At 37.8% G+C, this 25,316-nt stretch overlaps 2 protein-coding genes across 6 annotated transcripts in view; one reads left to right on the plus strand and one right to left on the minus strand.

Annotated features, from left to right (window-relative positions):
* Positions 1-14,908, plus strand: part of Fak (protein tyrosine kinase 2 Fak) — a 330,869-nt gene extending 315,961 nt beyond the window's left edge. For all 5 annotated transcript variants that reach the window (XM_065229902.1, XM_065229903.1, XM_065229899.1 and 2 more), the window contains 4 exons: positions 3,840-4,213; positions 4,280-4,603; positions 4,669-4,779; positions 13,566-14,908. In XM_065229902.1, the coding sequence (XP_065085974.1) occupies positions 3,840-4,213; positions 4,280-4,603; positions 4,669-4,779; positions 13,566-14,421 (1,665 nt within the window). In that variant the 3' untranslated portion in view covers positions 14,422-14,908. The remainder of the gene's footprint in view (positions 1-3,839; positions 4,214-4,279; positions 4,604-4,668; positions 4,780-13,565) is intronic.
* The window catches only part of LOC135708017 (ninjurin-2-like), a 379,282-nt gene that overhangs the window by 313,053 nt on the left and 40,913 nt on the right, over positions 1-25,316 (minus strand). The gene's annotated exons all lie outside the window — the stretch shown is intronic.

The following is a 25,316-nucleotide window of genomic DNA, read 5'->3' on the forward strand; positions in this document are numbered from 1 at the left end:
AATAAACTTAAAAAACTGAAAAAGCTCCCCATTAAAAAAAAAGTCACAATGCTTTTGTAAAAATAAATTAAACTATTATCTTATCGCAAACAGGGACACAATCATTCAAGATTCGAATTCATTCCTTTCGATAAGAATTAAAGTTAAATCTTGATTTATACATAACAACAAGTGTTAGTTAGTCCGATGCATCGAATAAAAAAAATGCTCAGGATAAATTATTTATTACCTTCTTTTGTAATTTTTGTTAGATGTCAATATTTTTTTTAATTTTTGCTTACTTACCTCGAAGAATTTTCCTTTTAAAAAATGCTGTAAGTCTCAGAATCTAGGCATATTTTGCAAGTCCAAGAGATGCAAAGATTGTCTTAGCCTATGTTATCAGAACCTTTTATCAATCCCTTAAATTTATTTTGATCAAAATTTGGTGAAATATATTAAACTTATTAAAATTCTTATTTTATTTGTTTTTAATATTCATATACTATTTTTGTTATGAAATAACTGTCTAGGAAGAATCTTTAAATTTTATCTTAGTCTTAGAATTATCACAATTGATAAAATTTCGTTGACTTTTATTCAGTTCTATTCGAAAAATTTAGACTTCCAATATGTATCAAATATATGTAATTTTTTAGTTACAAAATCTTGAAAACAGATGGGTTTGGGATCTCAAATATATTTTTATTTTTAATTCAGAATGTTAAGAATTGTGTACGGACATATATTTTGAACATTTGCTTAAGTCCTAAATGTATGAAATTTATTCTGTATGCCCTTACCATGTTTGAAAACCAGAATTTTAAAATTATAACATTCAAACTCCTATAATTTAAATGTGGTTCCTATGTCTGAGATTTCACTGATGATTTAATATTCAAAATTTAAAAAACCTAGTTACAAAATTCATGGAATTATCTAACTCTGAGAATTTTCTGAGAATTTGAGATGCATAATTTATGAGATCTGGACGCTATATGATTTCATCACAAAAGTATGAAAAACGATCATTGCTTGTTCAAAATCAGTAAGCTTTTAAGGCTCCCCAATTGAGGTCCTAAATTGAGGTGAAATTGTTATGAAAGAAATATAATCAAATTTATTGTTTAACCATTCAAATAATAGTAAGCCTCGATTTCATATTATTGGTCACAGAAAAAATGTACCCGAAAACAAGTTGCCTTGACGCATTGCAATTGAATAGCATGCTCGCGAGTGTTTACTTAACCGTAATTTAGCAAAATAAAAAAAAATGCAGCGGGCCCCCCATAGGCCCCCTCCAGATATATTTTCTAGCTACGCCAATGCTAGTCTCATGTCAGGCAGAAGAAGAAGGAAAATAAACTACAATGAAAATTCAGGATGTCTACTCCCTGAAAAAAAATCTGGAAATCCGGGTATCCTCAAATGCCTCTATTACCGGATCCGATAGTAAAGTCAGTATTAGAGATAAATGAGCTCTCAAATTGCAACTAAAAGTGATCCGAATGTAGTTAATTACTTTCATACATCACTCCCTCTCAATTGTTGCTATCACAATTTGATTTTATAAAAAAAAATCCCGACAACACCGAAAATACAGGATGAAACCAGGGCTGTGCAGTTGGATGAAGATCCATCGACTCCAACTCCTTGAAATTAACCCATTCTAACTCCGACTCCGTTTCAAACAGAATACAATTATTTAAGAAAATTCCGGAAAAAGTAAAAATTCATTTAAAATACCAAGTACATTTAACCAAAACTAATTCTTGAGAAATAATTTGGAAATTAATTGATTGTTGTTTTAGTTTACGATAGTCATAGCAAGCAAGCAAGTTTAATCCAACTTTTGATAACCAATTATACAGTTAATCCCAATACATATCTTACATCAAATCTCATTCTAATGGTACATTAACAATGTAAATTTACTTGTGTTTAAAACCTTGTATGATTTCGTGATGGTGCTACAATGTAATCGTACCCCCATAATTTCGGCAAAAACTTAGATTTACGTCAAAACAAAGGTCAAGATCCTGGATTTTCAAAACAAAGTCAACATTCTAGGACAAGCGATATTTTTCAAGACTCTTTGGCGTTGACAATTTGTCGAGATCACCTCAGGCATCTTAAGACGACTGTTTTAGATCGCCCCAAGAAAGATTATCAAAACTCTGGGACTTGCGATTTGCGAACTCTGAAAATATTTTCAAAATCATCCAAACAACTCCACCAGTTCCATTTTGGGGGGAAACAACTTCCCAAATCTCAAACATGCCGGCAACGGAAATCTACCTACCCATATTAACCCACTCCGCTATCTAGGTTCCATATCAGCAGCAAATTTTCCACACTCAGCAACAACAGCATATGATGCAGCACCAGCAGCAATCACCCCCACAGCAGCAGCAACATCCCAACTACATGCAATACCCCGGCCAATTTATGCCTCCCGCTATGATCAAATCACCCCAGGAAGAGCAACAGCAGTCGAGCAAATCTCGAAGCCTCGAACGGAACGCTAGTCAGAATCTTGTTTCCACCTACGCGGCTCGAATAAACTCCCTGGAGCGAACTCGTCAGATTAGCCTGGAGTATGGAGCTGTCAAGGCTATGAGATCCAACTCCCTGACTAGGCAGTACAGCGGGGGAAACCAGATGGATTTGTACCCTGTGAATCATGGTGTAAGATCGGCTAGCTTGGAACGTGGAGGTCAAACGGGCCAAGGGTACATCAATAGAATGGGAAGTTTGGAGAGAAATCAGAATCAGGCAATATTCATGAGTAGCATCAAGGGAGGAAGCTTGGAGAGAAACCAATCCGCTGCCATCGTAAATGATATCATTACCAATAAAACAGCTTACAAGGGTGGTAGCTTGGAACGAAATCAACACATCATGATGAATGCTGGCAGCCGGGGTGGAAGCTTGGAAAGAAACATGTCCTACCAGAATTATCGGAGTCCGGTATCGGCAGCTCCACGCGAGCAAGAACCGTTCCAAGAAGAAATCTACGACTTTGGAGGAGTCAATGTCAAATCATGTGCGTCAATCGCCTTGAAAAAGAGTGTAGAAAAGGGTATTCTTCCACCAAGTACACTGATGTCCCCTGGTGGTCAACCGGCTGCCAATTTCGCTCTTCCCCCACCATACAGCTCGGCACAAAGTTCTAAATTTAACGCTCAACAACAACAGCAGCAGCAACAGGTACAACAACAACAGCAACATACTCCTCAGCGGTCAATGTGGCAGCAACAGCAGATCTTCCAGCAACAACAGTCACCTCCTCCGCCGTACGTTGCAGCCAGTCAAGGTCAAATACCAGGCGTCCCTATAATGGGCATAGCTTCCTCCCAACAAGTCCAGCTCCCTCATCAAACGGCATCAGCCATAAAGGTGGGAATCGCCCAAGCCGTCGCCCCACAGCAAATGCCAATGATGGTCACAATGCCACAACAAGCCACAATTCCCTTGCAGCAGCAGCAGCAGCAGCAACAGCAGCCGGTTCCAAGCGCAGTACCAGTTGGCACCGGATCACAACAGGTTCGCCATCCATCAGTTGTAGCTCTTCAGCACTCGGTGTGATTTGAGTTGATTTCGAATTTGTTTTATCATTTCGAGTAGACTTACTACCTTTGTTGAGTAATATTTGTTTCAATTTCAGTTCGATTACTGTTCCCAGAGACTTCGGTTTTCTCGCAGGTCCTTTTACAATATATTTGCATGTTGAGCGTATCTCTTATGAGTTTATCAGTATAATTTTGCTTGCCTAGTTTGGATTGATTTAATTTAGATTGATCATTTAACCGACTTTGAGCTGCATATACTAATTCAATATTCTTTCACAACTAACTCAGATCCAAGAAACGCAGCAAAATCTCGAAGCCAAGCTACGAAAGCAACAGCAGGAGAGCGAAGTCGACTCCAAGTGGCTTCAGCAAGAGGAGAGCAATCTCAAAAAACGACTCAGTTTGATCACATCCGCCGCTGGCGGCGCATTGTTCGATCAGCAACAACAGCAGCAGCAGCAGCAGCAACAACAGCAGCAACAACAACAACAACAGCAGCAGCAGCAACACCAGCAACAACAGGAGATGAACAATGGAAGCGGTTCACTGTCCGGTAGTTACCATTCCCAGCAGAGTCCACACTTCTCCCCACAAAATACCATGTCCGGCCCGCAAAGTCTGAGTGATCACTATCCAACAACACCAAATACAACCGACTCAAGGTGACTTTTCTAGCTAAACGAACCAAATATTTCATATCTAACAACCTTTGTTTCTACCATCCATAGACCGCACACTCCAGGCTCAACATCCGGTATGATCAAATCGAAAAGTTCATCGATGGAACGCTGCACGACGCCCCTGTCCGGCGATGAAAAGTATGTTATCAAAAAGATAGAACCAACCCGAACGATGCCGTTGGATCGAAGTGGTGATATTGTCTACATTGCTACGACCAGTGTGGTCAAATCGATCATGGCTCTGAGCCAAGGCGTAGATAAATCGCTAGCTTTCGACTACCTGGATTTGGTGAGGAATGTGGGGATTGAGCTACGGAAGCTACTCGGTGCCGTGGATCAGATCTCCGGTTCATTTCCGGCACAGTGCCACAAGTAAGATCAACGATTCGGAAATATGGTGGAGGTGATACTGAAGTGGTTTCTTATTTCATTGACAGGGAGGTGGAGATGGCACACAAAGTATTATCCAAAGATATGTTCGAGTTGGTGGCGGCTATGCGGTTAGCGCAGCAATACAGCGAAACGACGCTCGATGCTGAATATAGAAAGTAAGTAGCATTGTTTGATTACAGCCGTTGCGCTAAAGTCATAGCCCACTTAGTGAAAGGTTTTCGTTAGTTGCGCTGAGCTGTCAAGCTGAAAATTGGTTGCCTTGGCAAATCAAAGTTGGCACTCGTGGAAAAGAAGAACTATGGGTGTGATGATGCTTTCAAAATTTTCCACGGGGAAGTATACGAGTGCAATCTTAAAATGCTTTTATTTTGTGAATGGAGCATTTTTTTAAAATCTGGTTAGTGTTACGTTAGTATAAAACTTAAGGACTACTCAATAGACATATAATACAGAAAACATAATTTATTTTCAGATGTTTAGGTGTAAACATAGACTTTAACTTTTCTACCACTGTAGCAGCAACTAGATTTAAATAAAATGCTCCATTTTAAAAATAAAAGCATTTTAAGATTGCACTCGTGTACTTCCCCTTGGAAAATTTTGAAACCATCATCACTTTCATAGTTCTTCTATTCTCCACGAGTGCCAACTTTGATTTGTCAATAACCGCATATCAGTCCCCTATACACACTTAGATTTTTTCGCCGTGATGGGCACCACCGAGCAGCTCGGCATTTTATTTTGCTGGATCTCAGTGAAAAACTTGCCGAGATTCAGCTAACAAACGGGAATTTTGCCGAGATCTCAGCTAACAAACATATTTTTTGCTGAATTTCCAGCAAAATAAAATGCCGAGCTGCTCGGTGGTGCCCATCTCAGCAAAAAAATCTAAGTGTGTAGAAGTCCAGAGGTCCAGAAGTCAATTTACAGTTCTGTTTTTTGAATCGTCATTTTTTCGCTGATAGAACAAAACATGCAAACTGATTTTAACTTGACAAAATTATCAATTAATTTGTTATGATTTTTTAAATATTTACATGGAAATTGAACTTCTTAACTTCAACTGCTATTTTTTTTCCAATGCCTACTTTTTCCACATGGAACTGATATGGGATTATAGGCAGTACACCGATTGATTATTATCATCACAAGCCTTGAGCAACTATCCAAATTGTTCATGAATGAGCCCCTCGAAAATGAATCGGCACTGTCAGAAATGACGTTTGACTTCGATTTAGGTGGGCTACAGGTTACTAATGGGAGCCCAACTAAAAAGTAGCCGACTTAAAGATAGTCCAACGAGCGAAATTCGACTGTAATTGAATTGAATAAGAATACCATGAGGACCATACACTTATTACGTAAGATTTTAAAAATTAATTGTCTTACGTTGTCTTACAAGGGAGGCTGGGAATTTCAGAAATACCTTACAAAATCATGAAGTATACAGAACGGGGGAGCTGGGATAGAAAAATCGCAACTCTGGGCCAAAAACTTGAATGAACTAATCATATTTTAGTATACACTCAGGTCTTATTTTACACGGGGGATACGTGCCGTGTAAAAAAAACCTACGAGATTTTGATTTTTCACATGTTTAAATGTTTTTAAAAAATCGGATTTTGATGCCATTTGTAATTATGGCATGCTATGGTCCATATAGACATATTTTAAAAATTTCTGTATTTACACCAAAAATTGTGATTCTTTTTAAGTATGCCATTCGATTACCTATAGCTTGAAACGGATAATGTGATTGGAATCAGGTCGATAGGTTGTATCGTTGTCGAGAAAGCGTTAAAAACGTACCGTGTAAATCGCGAAAAACCGTGTAAAAAAAACCGCGTAAAAAAACCGTGTAAAAAAGGCTTCAGGTTTTGTTTCAGATTTTTCTTCGAAATGTCAAACAAAGAACCGTTTGTCTGGAGGTTACACTCAATGGAATGAGTGTTTCTCAATTGAAAGTGATGCATGCCTTCGTCATCCATTCGAATGAGATCGTTGTTATTCTCATTTTCAAAATATTTAGCATACAAATAAGCACACACTTAGAAAAATTCATGTAAATTTAGGTGCTCTGAGACTGACATATACGAGCGTCAATTTCGACATAAATTTGAGTCATAACAGATGCGAAATATAGCTTAATCAAACGTATTTTTCGTCCAGCAACAAACTTTTCAGTCTCGGAACACTTAATATTACATGACATGTTTGTTTACGTCTCATCTTTTATGTCAAAGATGGATTCCGCCACTTGTAAAATTAGTTATTTTTAAGTGTGCAGCACTGCTTTTATACACCGTTCACATTACAACCTATATCACGTAATATAGGCTGTCTTGCAATAGGCACTCATACATAGGATTTCCAGTGAAAACTAGATGTATGAGTGCTCATTGCAAGACAGCGTATATCAAGTGATATACGCTGTAATGTGAACGGGGTATAAGCTTTGAGTGTAAATCCACAGCACCCAATCAGGTCAAATTTTGTCTACAAGATAAGATAGCTTCTGGGATCGTTCAAGTGATTTTTGAAAATAACACACTACGAAAAAGACATGCAAATTTCAGTGCCCTGATGGCTATTTGACAATATTTCCCACATGTTCTGAAATTGTAAGCCGCCATCTTGGATTTCTAAATGGCGTCGCATATCAATTTTCGATCTGTAGACATCATACCGATTACAAAAATATCAATATTGATGTGTATTTGACTGTATTTTCACTTTTCTTAAGTCAGAGGACGCCATCTTCGATTTCAAAATGACGTCGGATATCGATTTTCATCATCTAGACATCATTCCAATTCCAAAAATATCTTTATTGATAGGTATTTGACAGTATTTCCCACTTTTTATAAAACTGGAAGCTGCCATCTTGGATTTCAAAATCGCGTACATATCAATTTTCGATCTCTAGACGTCACCCCGATTAAAAAATACCCATATTGATGGATAAACAAACCACCCGACAATGATAAATATGACATCCACATGCACAGATCTATGCGAATACGCTTAAATTAACCGAGTTAACAATCAACAAGAGTCATAAAAACTGCGCGAAATTTGGTCGAACAGCTTCGCTAAAATGACAATGAAAGAAGAAAAATGAACACGAGTCAAGCCAAAACAAACAGCATGAAAACTGATCAAAAGTGGTTCTGTTAATGTTGACGGGGATCTGATCGAAGAGAAGAAAAATGGCTTTCAATTGAAAGTGATGGTTTACAGCTTCATCGTCACTTGACGATTTTCGATTGAAAGTAACTTTGCCGGGCCCTGGCCCTGAGACCGACATATGCAAGTGGCCCTTTTGACATAAGAATCAGTTGAAAAGGACGAGAAAATCAATTCAATCAAACACTCTTTTCGTCGAGTTGAATATGTTTAAGTTTCAGGACACTTAATTTTACATACCATGATTGTTTACGTTCCACGATTTACGTCAAAGCTGTAAAAATAATAATTTCTAAGTGTGAAGGTAAGGTAAGGTCAAGAGTGGGTTTTGAGGTATTATCACTATCTCTTTAATAGATCGTTATAGTTATAGTTACATAATAGATCATTCGAAATTGGGAAGCGATCATAACAAAACTGCATAACAGGCAATAGAGCCCATTAATTTAAGCAAGAATAAGAATCTCCAACAGACAGCGTAGCTTGACACGTGGCTGCTATTTTTAACAGTCAGATATTAGATGTAAGGCAAAAACCATAGAGAACCTGCAATTCTATAGATATTCATAGAACATTCCAGAAATTTTCATGAAGATCTCGGAAATTTTCGTGAATTTATCTGAACTTACTCGAAGCTCTCAGGACTTCCTCAAGATTCTTTTTACTTCCCTGAAGTTCACTGTACTTTTTGAAGTCATCAGAACTCCTAAATGTTCCCACAATTTTCCTGGAGTAAATGGAACTGCTTTCAAGTTTTCGAAACTACCCGGATGTGCACGAAGCTTCTCTTAAAATATTTAAATTTTCCTGAACTTGTCTGAACTTTAATAAAGTTCCCAATTTTTTTTTAATTCTAGGAAGTTCCTAAAGTTTAAAAAAATTCCCATAAGATCTCGAAAGTTCTTAAAATTTCTGTAAGTTCCCTGAAGGTAATGGAACTGTCCTTAGATTTTCAGATCTTCCCTGAAGTTTTCGGACCTTCCCTTGAATTCTTTAAATTCTTCTGAAGCTCTTAGTACTGCCCTGAACTTAATAGAACAGTTCTAAGATAACAAGATAACTTTGATGGAGCTTTCAAAAAATTTATGCATTATTCACATCTCTGAAGTTTTCTAGGAGCATCTCAAAATTTTCGGAGATTTTCCTAAAATTAATGGAACTGCAATCTTTTTTACCTGAAGTTTCCCAATTCTAAAAACTGCCCTGAAGATTACGCAATTTCTCCTGAAATGTTCCCCCTGGTTCCTGATGTTCAAATCTGCCCTTGAGTGTCCGGAAGTTCTCGGATCTCCCCATTGAACTTTCCGAACTTCTGTGAAGTTCCCGAAATTCTCTGAACTTCGCTGTTCTCGAAAATTTTCTGGAAATTCAAAACCACGCTGGAGATCTTCGAACTTCCCTCGAATTTACAAAACTTCTTTAAGGGGGGAAATACAAGTAACACGTCAAAAACTCGACGATTGTTGGGTTTTTTTGTGAACAAATGAAACAACGCAAACGTTTGGGGTTTTTGCATTGAATTGCTTAAATCTTCCTCTACATTTGAGATTTTTTTCATTGGTGTGTGACTTCTGTGGCTCCTTGGGGTCACATTGGAAGGAGGTCGCCTCCGGTGGGGATTGGTAATTGGCGGGCGTTCTAGAGACCTGAAAATTGACAAAACTTACTTTTATCAATTGGACCTTATTTAGAAAAGATTTTTGTTCTATGTGAACCTCTAAAATCCAAAAAAAAAACGATTTAAAAATTTAGAAAAAAATATCTGAAAAAAGTTGATTTTTCACTGTTTTTTCCACTTTAGGCAGACCTGAAAATTATTTATTGTTAATTTTTTCATGATATCACATAGAGTAAAAATTTGTTTCCTTTAAGATGTGCTAGGTTTCAAGTCATTTGGATGACAACTTTTTGAGTTATCTTTCCCGCCAATTTGGAAAACACCGTTTCGAGAAAAACGCGTTTAAAGTTTTGGGTTGTGTAAAAACATGATATCTGGAACTTACGGTTAATCAGCGATACCGGGGCCATAGATCACTTCTTCCTCGTGCTCGTGGCTTTTTAAATTTTTTTAAAGTAAAATATAAAAAAACGATTAACAAAATTTTTACTTGTATTTCCCCCTTAAGATAGCGTAAAACGAGGGAAGTTAATCATTGAGGTAAAGTTGATCACTACACCGTTAAAAACTAAAAAAAAACTAAATTCTCACATTAAAAAGCATTTGCTAAAGGTTGAACACGTCTACGAAAATCTTGTTGGGGTATATGCGTTTTATGTTTCGTAGTTCAATGTAACAGCTATACATTATTAGGTATTATGTTTATTGTAGGATCGATGTTTCAGTCTTCTTTCTTAACATAGGCCATTGCTCGAACTTTTCTTCGTACACGGCCTCAGCTTTTGCACGAACCCTTGTTTGGCTGCCAAATTCAATTTCCGCTTGAAATCCTTCAGGCTAGTTGCATTTCCACCCTTTTTCTTCAGTATGTGCTTCACAATTGACCAGTATTACTCATTGGCCTTAGTTTCGGAGTATGGGCCGAATTCAATCTTCTGGGAACCACTGTGACGCCATTTTCGCTATACCACTGTTTGGTGAAATTTGAGTAGTGGCAGCTTGCCAAGTCCAGCAAGTGGATCCACACCGTGGATTTCGACTAATTCAAAAGTTTTGCTAACTCTCTAGCAGATATACTGAAATTTTCGTTTCGAGCGCTTGATCCGGTGAAGCCATGATGTAAACAATTGAACTTTTCCTGACAACCAATGCCTACTGTGATTGAATACACTCACAGTGGAATTTTGAAACATTTTACTCAAGAAATGCCTTAATGGCCGCGTTTTCAATGTGTCCGGTTTTTTCGTGTTTAACATTTAGTACAGGTTCGAGAAGTATTTGTTTGTGTGCCAAACATATGGTTGAAACATATGGTTCTTCAGGATTAACGTTAAAATGTTGTACCCGTTTTACGGTATCCTGAAATTAAATCGAAATAATTAATGAAGTTCTGAGATCTTCAATGAAGTTCTTTAACTTTTCTTGCAAGTCATGGCACTTCCCATAAATTACCAGATCTATTTATTCGACATCTTAGAACTTCCACAAAAGTCTAAACTTTCCTGGCGTTTTACATTTTCCTGATGATATTTTAACTGCCCGAAAGATTGCTGAACTTCTTTCTCTATTCTTCTGAAGTTAATTAAATTACTATGAAGTATCTAGATCTTCCTTGATTTTCCCTTAATGTTCCTAAAGCTTGCGTGACTTACCCCTAATCTTCCCCGAACTTCTATAGACTTCCCTGAAGTTTTCGGTGCTTCCCTGAAGTTCCCACAATGTTCAAATGATCCGGAAATTATTCTGACATCCTGAACATCCCGCAATGACCCTGAAGTTTTCGGAACATTCTGGAAATTCTCGAAATATTCAATAATTCCTCGAAACTCCTTAAAAGTTTCAGAAATTTTCCTGAAGTTCATGGGACTGCTCGGAAGTTCTCTGATCATCCTCGAAGGACTTGGAGCTTCCCTTAATGTAATGAAACTACCTAACGAAACGAGTATGGTTCTGCGATGAGTAGTTCCACGCCAAATGACAAATCGGAAAAACTCGACCTTCTCCGATGTGCATAAAACTTTGCATAATTGTGTGTTATGGGCAATCATTTACATTTTTACGATAAACCAACCATTTTGAACCTCGTAAATTTTTTCTTGTCATTTTTCAATAAATTGCAGCACGAAAATGTCACTTCTGATCGAAATGACGTCTGAGACAAAGTTGAAGAGAAAATAAAAGAAGGATTTCTGAAAAACATATGCATGGTATTTTTTTTTTAATTATTTTGAATACAAATTTCAAAAAATTCTTAGAAACTCAAATATCTTTAAAAAAAATATATAGGTCATTCCAGCTCAAGTGGGTACACCACCTGTGGTAGATGTCATCTATTTGAGCCAAACTTGGCCAAAACGCTTTTTTTCCATTCTGAACAAATGCTTTTTTTTTATTTTGCTTTGAAGTGCCTAGATCCCTCTCGGTTACAACCTTGAGGTTCCCAAATTTTTAAAAAATTCATCTTTCAGAAGAAATTACTCTACAACCAAATAAGCTATTCGTCATCTAAGAACGTCAATTTGAAGGTTTTTTTTTATATAGATTCTTATAAGTGTACTCACATTTTGTTATTATTGAACATGTAAAAAATAACATAAAAATATTAATGTGCCATCGGCGTGAAGGAAATCAATAAAAACAATATTAAATAGCATTGATTTTCCACCAGAAAAGCTCCAAGCTACCACTCACTCATCTGGTCATATTTCAAAAACTATTTGTCTAAATCAGTTGCCCTTGGAAACACATCAAGTAGAAGAGTTTTCCAAAGTGTGGTGAACATTTGAGCCCAAAATATTAAGATATAAAAAATCCCGACAATGGTGAAAATAGGCCATTTTTTGACAATTTGGATACCTGCCGGTAATAAGCCTGTTTACTGTAGTTACGATAACAAAAACATAATGAGGGTACACTTATAAAAATATACATAAAAAAGCCTTCAAATTGACGTTCTAAGATCATGAATAACTTATTTGGTTGTAGACTAATCTGTTCTGAAAGATTAATTTTTTTTTAAATTTGAAAATCCAGGGTTGTAGCCAACAAGAATCTAGGCATTTTAGAGCAAAATTAAAAAAAGGCATTTGTTCAGAATGCCACAATAAGTGTTTTGGCCAAGTTTGGCTCAAATCGGAGACGTTTGGAGGCGAATCAGCCTCAGGCTGAATGCCTCCTTAATAAAGATAAATCAATCAATCACCGATTTGTGACATCGACCACAACTTTTTTAAATTCTGTACCCATTTTAGCTGGAATGACCCGAGTCTTAAATGTTTAAGTATTAAAAAAAAAACTCTTAAAAATGCAAACTTTTGAGATGTTTAAATCTATGGACACTTGAATATTGAAAAAAATTGTAGAATAAGAACTTTTGGTCAATGCTTTGAATCGAGGGGCCCTTTGGAGTGATAAGCAGTCACGTTTACCACTACACCGCGCTTAATAACATCGAAAATTTGTCTGATATGTCACTGTTGTCATAAAAAATGATACAAATTTTCATTTGGTTACCCCTCGATAAACAAATACATTGGTAGCCTTTTCAGCCACAGAGTCGCTTTCATCGCTGAAAATTCGAATCGCCAGCTAAGCGAAAAAGTGGATCATATTGTTAATATAATATAGGGGAAATGGGTGTAATGTCGGCCTAAATTCTCCTAATTTGGGCCCATACATAAATTCAGAAATAGACTAAATTTTCAATAGCCACTCAAAATATCCATTAGTACAGTCCCAATAACGCGTTCATCTAGATAAAATTGATAAATAGCTGATTTTTAGCGATTGGGCCCAATATTAGATCCATAGGCCAACATTAAAGCCGTTTCCGCTATTTGTGTTAATGCTAGCTCCAGTCAAAAACATTCGATTAAAACGTAACTTGCTACCAGCAGCGATTCCGCCGAGAAGTTTATACCCAGTTTGAACTTGTGCAGGTTTACTAGCGCTGATAAGCCAGCTGATGGTAAAAATGGTCATCAGCATGATGGAACAGTTTTCAGCTGATTCTTAAAGTGATCAATCTTAATTCGATAAGGGGCTATCCATAAAATACGAAGACAGTTTTTGAGTCTCACTGACCCTAACCTGTAACACTTCAATTGATCGAAAACTATTTTCTTTCTCCCCTCGCAGGAGTATGTTATCAGCAGCACATGTGCTCGCTATGGATGCCAAAAACCTCCTAGACGTTGTCGACTCGATCCGTGTCCGCTTCCCGAACCTTGTATTCCCGAAACAACCGAGCCTACCAACCAGTCCTATCCAGAAGCAGCCGCCGACAATGGCACCTTCCTCGTCGGTGACTCTGGCTACCTCATCGGTCACCAGCAGCAGCAGCACCGTTAACAGTAGCATTAGCAGCAGTACAGTTCCGTCCAGTGGTGTACCACCGACTTCATCCTACCACCAGCAGCAGCAGCAACAACAACAATTTCTATTCGACCTGCAATCGGTCGCTGCGGCCGGTGAATGCTACCAGAACCTCCAGCCAAAGCAAATCTTCCATTCACACAGTTCACCACCAAGTTCACTGACGCATTCCTACGAGGGCAACCAGGCTCAACTGTACACCAACCAACAGTGTGGAATCTACGACAATGACTGTGTCGTCAACGATAGCAAACCGAAAAAGCCTATGATTGCAGCAAAACCTCCAGCAGCAGCATTAACCACCCACAAACCGAAATCTTCCTGCCCTTTTCCGCAAGCAAGCAGTCAGCTAGTTGGGGATGAGTTGCTGAATGAACCGCTCAAAATCGTCGAGGATCCAAACGAACTCTACTCTAATACCACAACTACGGCCAGCGGCGGCTGCGTCCCTGCGAGCAGCGCCGTGGTCAGCTCCAGTTCTAGCAACAGTGTGTCCCTAATGTCATCCAGCAGCAGCTCCGGAGCGATTAAGCTACCCGAACCCGTATCGTGTACCATCGTGCAGGAAAATCTGCTAGCCTCGAATAATCAGAAAATTATGGCCAGCAAATTGGGCTAGAATGGAGATACAACCACTAAATTGTACTAGGCTAACTAGTGAAAGACATACGGTATTGTACTATTTTAAGGCAAGGAAAGTAACATTACAAATTTTACTATTCTTCTGAGCATAACATTCAGTCGTATGTTTAAAATAAGCTAGAAGGCGCATAAACAAGTGAGCGGAAATGTATTACTATCCGGCATTATTGTAGATAATCAAAAAATACAATAACGAACAAAATATTACAACAAGAACAAATATGTCCACGCTGATTATCCAAGAAAATGCCCCTCAAAATACTGCATCAAAATTAAATCGCTTTCTACGTGTAGCTTTTGGACATTTGCTAACGCTGGCGATCTGCAGAATTCCCCATCCATCATCAAATCTTATAGTGAAGAACATGTCTTATCAATTAGAACGACGCTTTTTCTTAATGCCTGCGTTTCTAAAGCCTCCACATGTGTAGTTCTTGAACATGCTCCATTTCTCTACCAATCTACATTTTAAAAAAATGCATCAATCAAAAATAGAAAACAAACGGAACAATACTACAAAACGAAAACAGGTTACACATACCTTTTAAAACAGAACCCGCCAGTAGCGAAAAGAATTTGGATCTGCTTTTCCCCCCGCAAGTCTCGAAAACACTTGCTGAGTTTGGAAACTGATTTTACTTCGACGTAAGTACCTACGTAGCTTTTGAAGGTATCTCAGTTTTATTTTTGTACTCTTGATTCAATAACATTTCCAGTTTTAGACAATTTTACCCGACAACTACATAAAAAAAAATCCACATAATAACTATTTGAATTGTAAATACTAATCCAAATTTAATATTTGATTCAATCTTTCCTATCCACTATCACTGTCCATCTACTCAATCAAAACCAACAAATCGGGCTTAGTAATATCCGTTTGTTACAACTGCTCTTTGAAAGATAAAATCAACAATAATGACTAAAAGCATGCTCTGAATCACAGAATCCTAATAAAAAAAAATCTTACTAATATCTAATGCTGTAATGTAATCCAAAACTTTGGTGCGCCTCTGTAACACTGCAAATATACTGTACTTAAAGCCAATAATACACGCTGCAGGTTAAGCATGCGAATGCCGACAACACACTAATAGCTGCTGCTTGATAGAAATACATAATTTATTAACTCCAAGAAATGAAATTAACCAAATAAAACAAAATCACACAGAAATGATTAACATCTCTAGAGGATTAGAGCTAAATAGTTTTCTTTCAATCCGAAAAATGATCCAAATTGTACAGGTACCTATTCCGCCTATAATCGCATATCAGTCCCATGAGATCATATTATGTGATAAAACTACGGACTTTGATCAAGACACATATGAAAACAACATCAAGTCAGTTTGTTCCCTCAATCAAAGTCATATCGATATCGGATCCGATGTCCAATATGCAATGGAAAATACATTAAACATATTTCATTCTCTTACAACTTCATAATGCATTTGGAATATCAAAAACATCGACATTACACAAACAAAAATATTCTATTCACCCTTCCAGCCTACATCACTTCACCGTGTTTTCGAAACCAAACGCTCTCAAGAGACCGAGGTTGTAATATTTGATAGAAGTTTCAGAGCCACCAGGAACAAATATGGAAATTTAAAATTTTTACTTGTCCTAAGTAAGATAAGTACCGTAAAATAGCACATGCCATTAGTTCGGTACCGCTCCTTGCGTATCTACCCTATCAATTTCTCTACAAAGTGAGCTGTCCACTGTGGTTATTAATGCGTTGAACGATTTCCTCGTGATAACTCCATACCAAATTAGCGGTAGAGATCTTTCTCAATGGCTCGCCACGAACAAATTCTTCGTTACCAGATCCTGGAGATAGAACCAAGATATCGGATTCTTAAATATCGGTTATCATATAGATAATTTATACCCGATAATTATCGATAATATCGGACTTATCGATATCGTCACAGCACTGAATCAAAGTAATCGCATATCAGTCACCTCCTTAAATTCCATCGTGCAGAGGTGAGGTTACAGTTCTGATTATCGAGTTGCCATAGTTTTCGCTGATATAACATACACACTTAGAAATTATTATTTTTACACGAGACGTAATTCAGCTTTGACGTAAATCATGGAACGTAAACAAACATGGCATGTAAAATTAAGTGTCCTGAAACAGAAACATATGCAACTCGACGAAAAGTGCGTTTTATTGAATTGATTTTCTCGTCCTTTCCAACTGATTCTTATGTCAAAAGGGCCGCTTGCATGTATCGGTTGTAATGGTCTCAGGGCACTGAAAATAACATTTCTTTTTCGTAGTGTGTAAGTTGCGAGCTTCAATGCAACTGATTTTAACTTGTAAAAAATATTGATAAATTTACTATGATTTTTCAAATATTTACATGCACACTTAGAAAAAAAAACCATGTAAGTTTTGGTGCTCTTTGGTGCTTTTTCGGTCTAAAACCATAGAGGTAACTCTAAGACCACTGGGTCCCGAAGAAAATCATTATTATTTTTGGCTCACTCAGTACCAGAACAACGGTCCCAAGCTGTCCCAAGCTATTTCACTCACCCCTGCATGTTCTGCATGAATCCACACACCCCTGATGTTATCTGTCAAACTTTCATAGCGAATCAAAACAAACATAGTGTAGTAATAGAATTTCAACTAGAATAGGGTACGTTAATCGTTTGCTTGGGACCAATAGGCTACTAAAGTGGTGAGCCAATTTAAAATCGTTAGTTTCGTATTGATTGTTGCTAAAACCCTTTTCACAAACGAAGTTACAGACGACTTACTGGCGAAGAAATCCATTAAAATAATATGGTTCACTGTAATAGAATTTTCTTGGAAGCCATCATCCACCAGATGGGTTAGTTTTTTTGTTTTGATTTGAACAAAGTTGATTTTGTGTACAATGATTCTTTGACAGTGTGCAAAGAGTGCGTATCATTTTGTCATTTTTTTATGCACATTATTGTAATGGATTTCTTCGCCAGTAAGTCGTCTGTCACTTCGTTTGTGGTGCAAAGAGTGCGTATCATTTTGTCATTTTTTTATGCATTTCAGTTTTGAGTAGAGTGAAAGAGATAGAACCAAAACATTCTAGTACATTTGGTGAAAATGCTAGTTCAATCTAATAGTAGTGTTGCCATGTGGTACAATCCAGTAGTAGTGGTGTTGCCATGTGGTACACTGAAAAATTGCAATAGCAGGTTAGTCACCAAAGTTTTCGAGCCGCTCCGTCTGTCACTTCGTTTGTGCCCTTTTGACGGTCCACCGGGACACTCCCACGGCGATTGAAATGTCTTTTTGCGACATTTGCGCGTGGGACAAATCACGAATACGCTGCCACTTCGTCATGGTGCAACTGTTAAACTAAGTAAATCATTTTATTTTATACACAGCCTACTACCACAAACCAAGTGACAGACGACTAACTGGCGAAGAAATCCATTAAAAAAATGTGGTTCACTGTAATAGAATTTTCTTGGAAGCTTGTGCCATCATCCACCAGATGGGTTAGTTTTTTTGTTTTCATTTGAACGAAGTTGATTTTGTGTACAATGATTCTTTGACAGTGTGCAAAGAGTGCGTATCATTTTGTCATTTTGTTATGCATTTCAGTTTTGAGTAGAGTGAAAGAGATAGAACCAAAACATTCTAATACATTTGGTGAAAATGCTAGTTCAATCTAGTAGTAGTGTTGCCATGTGGTACAATCCAGTAGTAGTGGTGTTGCCATGTGGTACACTGAAAAATTGCAATAGCTGGTTAGTCACCAAAGTTTTCGAGCCGCTCCGTCTGTCACTTCGTTTGTGCTACTACCATAGAGGTAACTCTAAGACTAGAAGGTCCCGGAATAACGTGCTCAACTTTTTGGCTCAGCTCTGGTACTCTCTTCGGTCCCAAGCTAATCGATTCACCCCTCGAAAAACCAATAACCCCTCATTTTACCTGTCAAACTTTCATAGCGAATCAAAACAAACATTGCGTAGTACTAGAATTTCGACTAGAATGGGATACGTTAATCGTTTGCTTGGGACCAATAGGCTAGTCAAGTAGTGAGCCGATTTAAAATCGTTAGTTTCGTATTGATTGTTGCTACTACCAACAATCAATACGAAACTAACGATTTTAAATTGGCTCACTACTTGCCTAGCCTATTGGTCCCAAGCAAACGATTAACGTACCCCATTCTAGTCGAAATTCTACTACTACACAATGTTTGTTTTGATTCGCTATGAAAGTTTGACAGATAAAATGAGGGATCATTGGTTTTTCCTATGTTTCGAGGGGTGAATCGATTAGCTTGGGACCGAAGAGTGTACCAGCAACCGGTGGCAACTAACGATTTTAAATTGGCTCACTGCTTGACTAGCCTATTGGTCCCAAGCAAATCGATTAACGTACCCCATTCCAGTCGAAATTCTAGTACTACACTATGTTTGTTTTGATTAACTATGAAAGTTTGACAAATAAAATGAGGGGCTCGTGGATCTTCCTATGTTTTGAGGGGTGCATCGATTAGCTTGGGACCGAAGAGAGTACCAGAGCTGAGCCAAAAAATTGAGCACATTTCTTCGGGACCTTCTGGTCTTAGAGTTACCTCTATGGTACTAGAGCTGGGCCAAAAAGTTGAGCACGTTATTTCGGGACCTTCTAGCCTTAGAGTTACCTCTATGGTACAGCTGTCAACCCCGCTATATTTAGGCTGCGGTCAAGGCTGCCGTCCATTTCGTGAATTTTAACTTAAATTTGACAGATGGAAAATTTTCAAATACGCCTGCTATTCTACCAGACTTATTTCAGACAAACCAAATCTCGAAAATTGGACGATCAACATGTATTATTTTCGAAAAGTCAGTGTATTTTTACTTAAATTTGACATTTAGAAAATAAATTATAATGTTCGAAAAACTCTCTGTTGTTGATCGCGTGACTTTCGAGAAACTGTTTGTCAAAATTGATTCCTGGTCTGCCAGAAATAAGTCTGGTACAATAGACCTTTTTGACGTTTAATCGTCTTTCTCTATCTAGCACACATGGATGAATGAACGGTTTGTTTTCCCACTAATCTGTTTCCCTCTTGATCGCACTCGTTCGATTTAAATGGTGCAGTAGTGTGCGCCGATTAAACGTCAAAAAGCTCTATAGCAGGTTTATTTGAAAATTTTCTATCTGTCAAATTTAAGTTAAAATCACTGGCGTGCACAGAGTGGGGCAAGGTGGGGCAATTGCCCCACCTTTTATATATAAGATTTTTATTTCCACATTTACAAAATTATGATGTAAAATAACTTGATTTCTTGATAACTTGACTTCAAGGAAAAACAACTTAATTTCATAATATAAGGGCACTGAAAACCTTTTATTGTGTCAATTCCTTTGAGATGATGCCTGAAAATTGCACCACAAAGGTGCTTGAAGGGACAAACTTCAATGAAATTTGTTGGTCTAAGAATTGCACCACAGTGGAGTGGTGAATACAAAAAAAATCTGTTGTAATTTTTTTTTTCAAGGTGGTTAATGGAGGGTTAAAAGAAGAGAGTAAATTTAAGATTGAAAAAATTCACCTTCGTGGTGGTAAATAGAAGAAATAGCTTATTATTGAATATTTCTGGTGTAAAAATATCATCAAGGTGGTACATGAAGGAACTAATCAAAATGAATAACTCTGGTGGAAAAATTGAATCACGCCAAAAATTTTGAGGTGCACATTTAACTTAAAATTTCTGGTGGAAAGTTCGCATAACTGTGGTGAATGTAAAAGCAAGGTTTATTCATTTTTCTGGTGCCTAATTTGCATCGTTCTGATGAATGCAAGCTTCATTGACAATTCATGGTGGAAAATTTGCACCAATCTGAATGAAGAGGCAAAGCCTGAAAATTGCTCCACAAAGAAGCATGGTGAAACAAACTTCACTGACAATTTTTGGTACACCGTTCTGGTGAATGGAGGAGCATGCTTTTTTGAAAATTTATGATGGAAAATCTGGAAATAGGGGCAAGCTTTATTCAAGGGCATTGAATTCTGATGACAGTTCCAAAAGTAAAAAATTCCCTGATTGATTTCAAGAAAATTCTACGAATAATTGCTAGTGAATCCTGCAGATAATTTCGAAAAGAATACCGTGAGAATCAAATTTTGAATGAAATTCCAAAGGGATGTTGAGAAAAATGTCAAGGGAATTCTGAGGATAATTTCAAGCTCATTATGGGAAGAATTTCTGGAGAATACAGAAAAAATCTTCTGAAACTTTCAAGGTGTTCTGAGAAAAAAAAAGTTCAAAAATATTCCGAAAAGAACCTCAAGGATATTGAATTTTTAGGACAGTTCCAAAATATTTCTGGGGAGAATTCAAGATAAGTTCCAAGATAATTTCGAAAAATTTCTGAAACTCTAAAGGAATTTTAGTTCTAAGGTGTTCTGAGAAAAAATCATGAAGAGTACTAAGTATACTTCCAGTGGACTTCTGAGAAGAATTTCAAAAGAGCTCTTAGGAGAGTTCTAAAAAAATCCGAGAAGAATCCTTGAGGACAGTTCCAAAGGATTTCTGGGGAGTATTCCAAGAAAATTCTGCGAATAATTTCTAGTGAACCCGGCAGATAGTTCCACGATAATTCCGAAAAGAATACCGAAAAAAATAAATATTGAGTGAAATTCAAGGGAGTACCGATAGTTTCTAACACATTCCGGGAATAATTTCTGGATAATAAATACTGAGGAAGTTCTTCTGAAACTCTAAGGGAATTTCAGTTCCAAGGTGTTCTGAGTAAAATTCAAGAAGATTTCTAAAAATAACTCCAGAGGACTTCTGAGAAGAATTTTAAAAGAGCTCAAAGAGTTCTAAAAATTTCGAAAAGAACCTCAAGGAATTCTGAGGATGGACTTTTTTGCAAGTGTACAAAGTTTTTTTTTTTCGTTGCTTTAGGCTAAGACCATGGCTGATCCATCTCGCCGACTGTACAAAGTTTAAAGGCAGCGTTTGGATTCTCCAATTGAAAAGTGGGTATTAGTTTGCCATTGAACCTTGGTCTATTGTTGTCGTACTAAGAATTTGTCTAAGAATCTTCTATGAAAATGTCAAGTCATTTAGTTACAGCTGTTTATGTGCGTTGCAAAAAGTTCGGGATTGTCCTTTATATCATCTTTAAAACATGGCCTTGGCATTAAGGTCAAAATTTCAAAAAAATAGAACCACAATTTTCGCTGAAACTGACCAAATTCAACGTATTCGCAACGGTAATTGTAAAGTGTAACTACAACAGCATATAATACCCCGTACAGACTATGGCTTATATCATGTAATATAGACTGTCTTGAAATGAGCACTCATACATAGGATTTCCAGTGAAACTAGATGTATGAGTACTCATTGCAAGACCTGTATTACATGATATAAGCCATAGTCTGTTCGGGGTATAAGGGCTTGCAAAACGTTGGAATAGTCAGAAATAAACTGTAACGATGCCTTCAAAATATACAAAAACGTACTGCACAAAATTTCATAAAGGTAACTGAACAAAAGATGATACCAGTATCTTGAAGAATATATTTTCTTTGGTTTATATTTTTAACCTGTAATGAAGAGCATGCTGCAAAACATTATTACAAGGATTCCTACATGGTTCAGAAATTGGAAGAAAGCGACTGAGTTGCTGGGCAAACACAATCGCAGTTATACCCATGTTGGTAGTATAGAAGCGTGGAAGAATTTCAAAACCAGGAAGTGTATCGACGAAGAACTGCACCACAAAAAAAACAGGTATGATTGCTGCTAGTAAGGCAAAGCGGCTACAAAATCGCTATATAATGGAACGTTTCATCGATATTGTGCGCATACTTTGCAAAGGTGGCCGAGCACTTCGTGAACATTCGGAAGGAGCGGGAAGTGTGCCACCCAGTTGGTGGTTAACTACGATCCTGTGCTGAAAAACATTTGGCGGAAGGTGCCAAAAAATGCCAGTACACAAGTAACCGTATTCAAAATGACATGATTACGTAGTTGCACAATGTAATGTTGCGGAACATTGCGAAAACCATGCGAGGAAAACCAGTGGCAATCATTGCAGATGAGACGAGCGATTGTTATGAGGTATATTGAGGTCCTGACAGCGATGCAGATTTCTTGGGAGCAGTTAAGGCTCAAGCGCAATGATAGCAGAAGCGGAACGGCAAAGGCAGCGGAAAAGCCCGATCTGAGTATGTCTACTTGTCGGATTGAAAACTAGTTAGAACCGAATCGACTTCGGTTACGCATCTTGACGTCATTTGTGACAACTGTCAAACTTTCCGTTTCCGTTCCGCATCCGCCCACATTGCGTTTGGGCCTTTAATGGCAGTATGTTTTGACAATGCTAGCACAATGGCTGGCAGCACTGCTGGAGTACAAGCCAAGTGCAAGGATAAAACCAGCAATATACATTTATGAAGAGCTTTGAGTGTGTTGGTTTATTTCCTTTTAATTCCGTTATAACTGTTCATCTTTTGACAGATACGCGTGTTTCGTCTCCTACTTGCATACTTCATCAGTGCCAAGTACTCAACTCCACTGATCAAGATTGGATTGATCAAGAGCACTGCTATGCGCACTGTTTGAACCTTGTACTTGTCGACGCAGTGTGCATGCGAAAGGATAATGCAATTCTTATTGGTCATTCATGTCGGTTTGTCGGTGCTATCACCACCATCTGACGTGACTTCAGTTGAATCCAACCACCAAGGCAACAACATTGCAGCAAATGTATCATTTCGGTTAAAGCCCTACTATTGCAACCATTTGACGAACCGATCATCATTGACATCGTCGATGGGGTTAAATTGCCAATTCCATTGGCTGTCTGAAAGCAGTTTGCATTGCAGAAGATGAAACACCACCGGGGCAAAAAATAAATAAAATTAGCGAAATTGAACAGTAGGGAAACAGTGGTGGGTGGACAGCAGTATCCACCACGCACTTTGGAGTACTCCCCATCCCCAGATTAAATGCACCATAGAAAAAACAATTGCCCCTCCTTAACAAGATCCCTGTGCACGCTAGTGTCATAAACACACTTCCAGATTCAAAAAATATTATTTCCAAATCTGGCACGTACCTATATAGTTTTAACATTTGTTCAACTGTATTAAACATTAGACATTTCTTATCAATTTTGTTTCGAATACCTCTTGATTCATCTGCTGGCAGCACTTACTGGCCCTTACCGGCGACCAACGCGTTTGCCCGCAAAAGCAACAACGCCTAAAGGCCGGCGCACAATAGATACGTTTTCGGGTTTTTTGACAGATAATGCATGGGTTAACTGTCAAAAAACCTGAAAACGTATCTATTGTGCGCCGGCCTTAAGTCTCAAAGCTCTCCGAACGTCCCCTCGAAAATGCAATCGAGAAATGTATAATAACAATCTTCAACTGGAACGTACTCACCAAATCAATACATCCGGGAGCACATTCCCGATGCCTATTTTTCTCTCGCAAGCCCGTCGTCGTCGAACGGCAAAAAAGGGAACTCGGTGAGCACTTTTGTGATACGGAATTTTCACTGAACATAAACCGCGAATTCACGAATTTCGTCACACCCAACTGCGACACACGTTCAGAAGCACTTTTGGTACAATTTCGATCATTTTTTTTTTGCAAAGAAAGTTGCAAGCGAGCCAACATCAACACCGATTGTGCATCTTGCAGCGCGTAAATAAACTGAAATTAAAATTTATCACTCGCGATGCTACTAATTTCTGGTCCGGGAGAAAATCAAACAACGCAGATAGCGACATCTCTTCTGATGCTTGAAAACAAGTTGAATCGCGTTTTCTTTTTCCTTAGCAACAAAATTAAGGAATTACACCGATAATGACCATGCATCAGAACCCTAGTCATAACCACTTCAAACTAGGGAACAACGAATAGAAGATTAGGAATCACATAGATGAAGACTAACTAACTAATTTTTCCTTGTTTCAAGATCATCCTCGGTGGGCAAAGCCGAGTCTTGTTACTATCAACAAGGCATTCAAAGTAACAAGGACTAAGATATGTTTCTTTTATTACTGAAAAATCCTGTTCCCCTAGTTTGAAGTAGTCAGGACTAGTGCTGTGACGATATCGATAATTATCGGGTATAAATTATCTATATGATACCCGATATTTAAGAATCCGATATCAACGATAATCGAAATTCGATATCGGTCAGATGTTAATAATCATTAACATGGTTCTATCTCCAGGATCTGGTAACGAAGAATTTGTTCGTGGCGAGCCATTGAGAAAGATCTCTACCGCTAATTTGGTATGGAGTTATCACGAGGGAATCGTTCAACGCAATAATAACCACAGTGGACAGCTCACTTTGTAGAGAATTTGATATGTAGATACGCAGGGAGTGGTACCGAACTAATGGCATGTGCTATTTTACGGTACTTATCTTACTTAGGACAAGTAAAAATAGTAAATATTACAACCTCGGTCTCTTGAGAGCGTTTGGTTTCGAAAACACGGTGAGGCTCGAAGGGTGGATAGAATATTTTTGTTTGTGTAATGTCGATGTTTTTGATATTCCAAATGCATTATGAAGTTGGAAGAGAATGAAATATGTTTAATGTATTTTCCATTGAATATTGGATATCGGATCCGATATCGAAATGATATCGATATTTTCAGAGACCCATATCGATATTATCGATAAATACGACCTCGTCACAGCACTAGTCAGGACTAGGAATCGGTGTCGCAATCGTTATGTTAAGGGGAATCCTGAAATTAAAATTAATTGTGACGACATTTCGGAATGTACCTAAGGAAATCCGTAAAGATATTCACCCCTATTCTGTATTTCGTTTCGAACGAAATTTTCATACAAAAAAATATTTTTTTTGTATGAGAATTTCGT

Source organism: Ochlerotatus camptorhynchus, unplaced genomic scaffold, assembly GCF_037179485.1.
Source record: "Ochlerotatus camptorhynchus isolate MF236.1 unplaced genomic scaffold, CSIRO-AGI_Acam_v1.1 ptg000324l, whole genome shotgun sequence".
NCBI lineage: Eukaryota > Metazoa > Arthropoda > Insecta > Diptera > Culicidae > Ochlerotatus > Ochlerotatus camptorhynchus.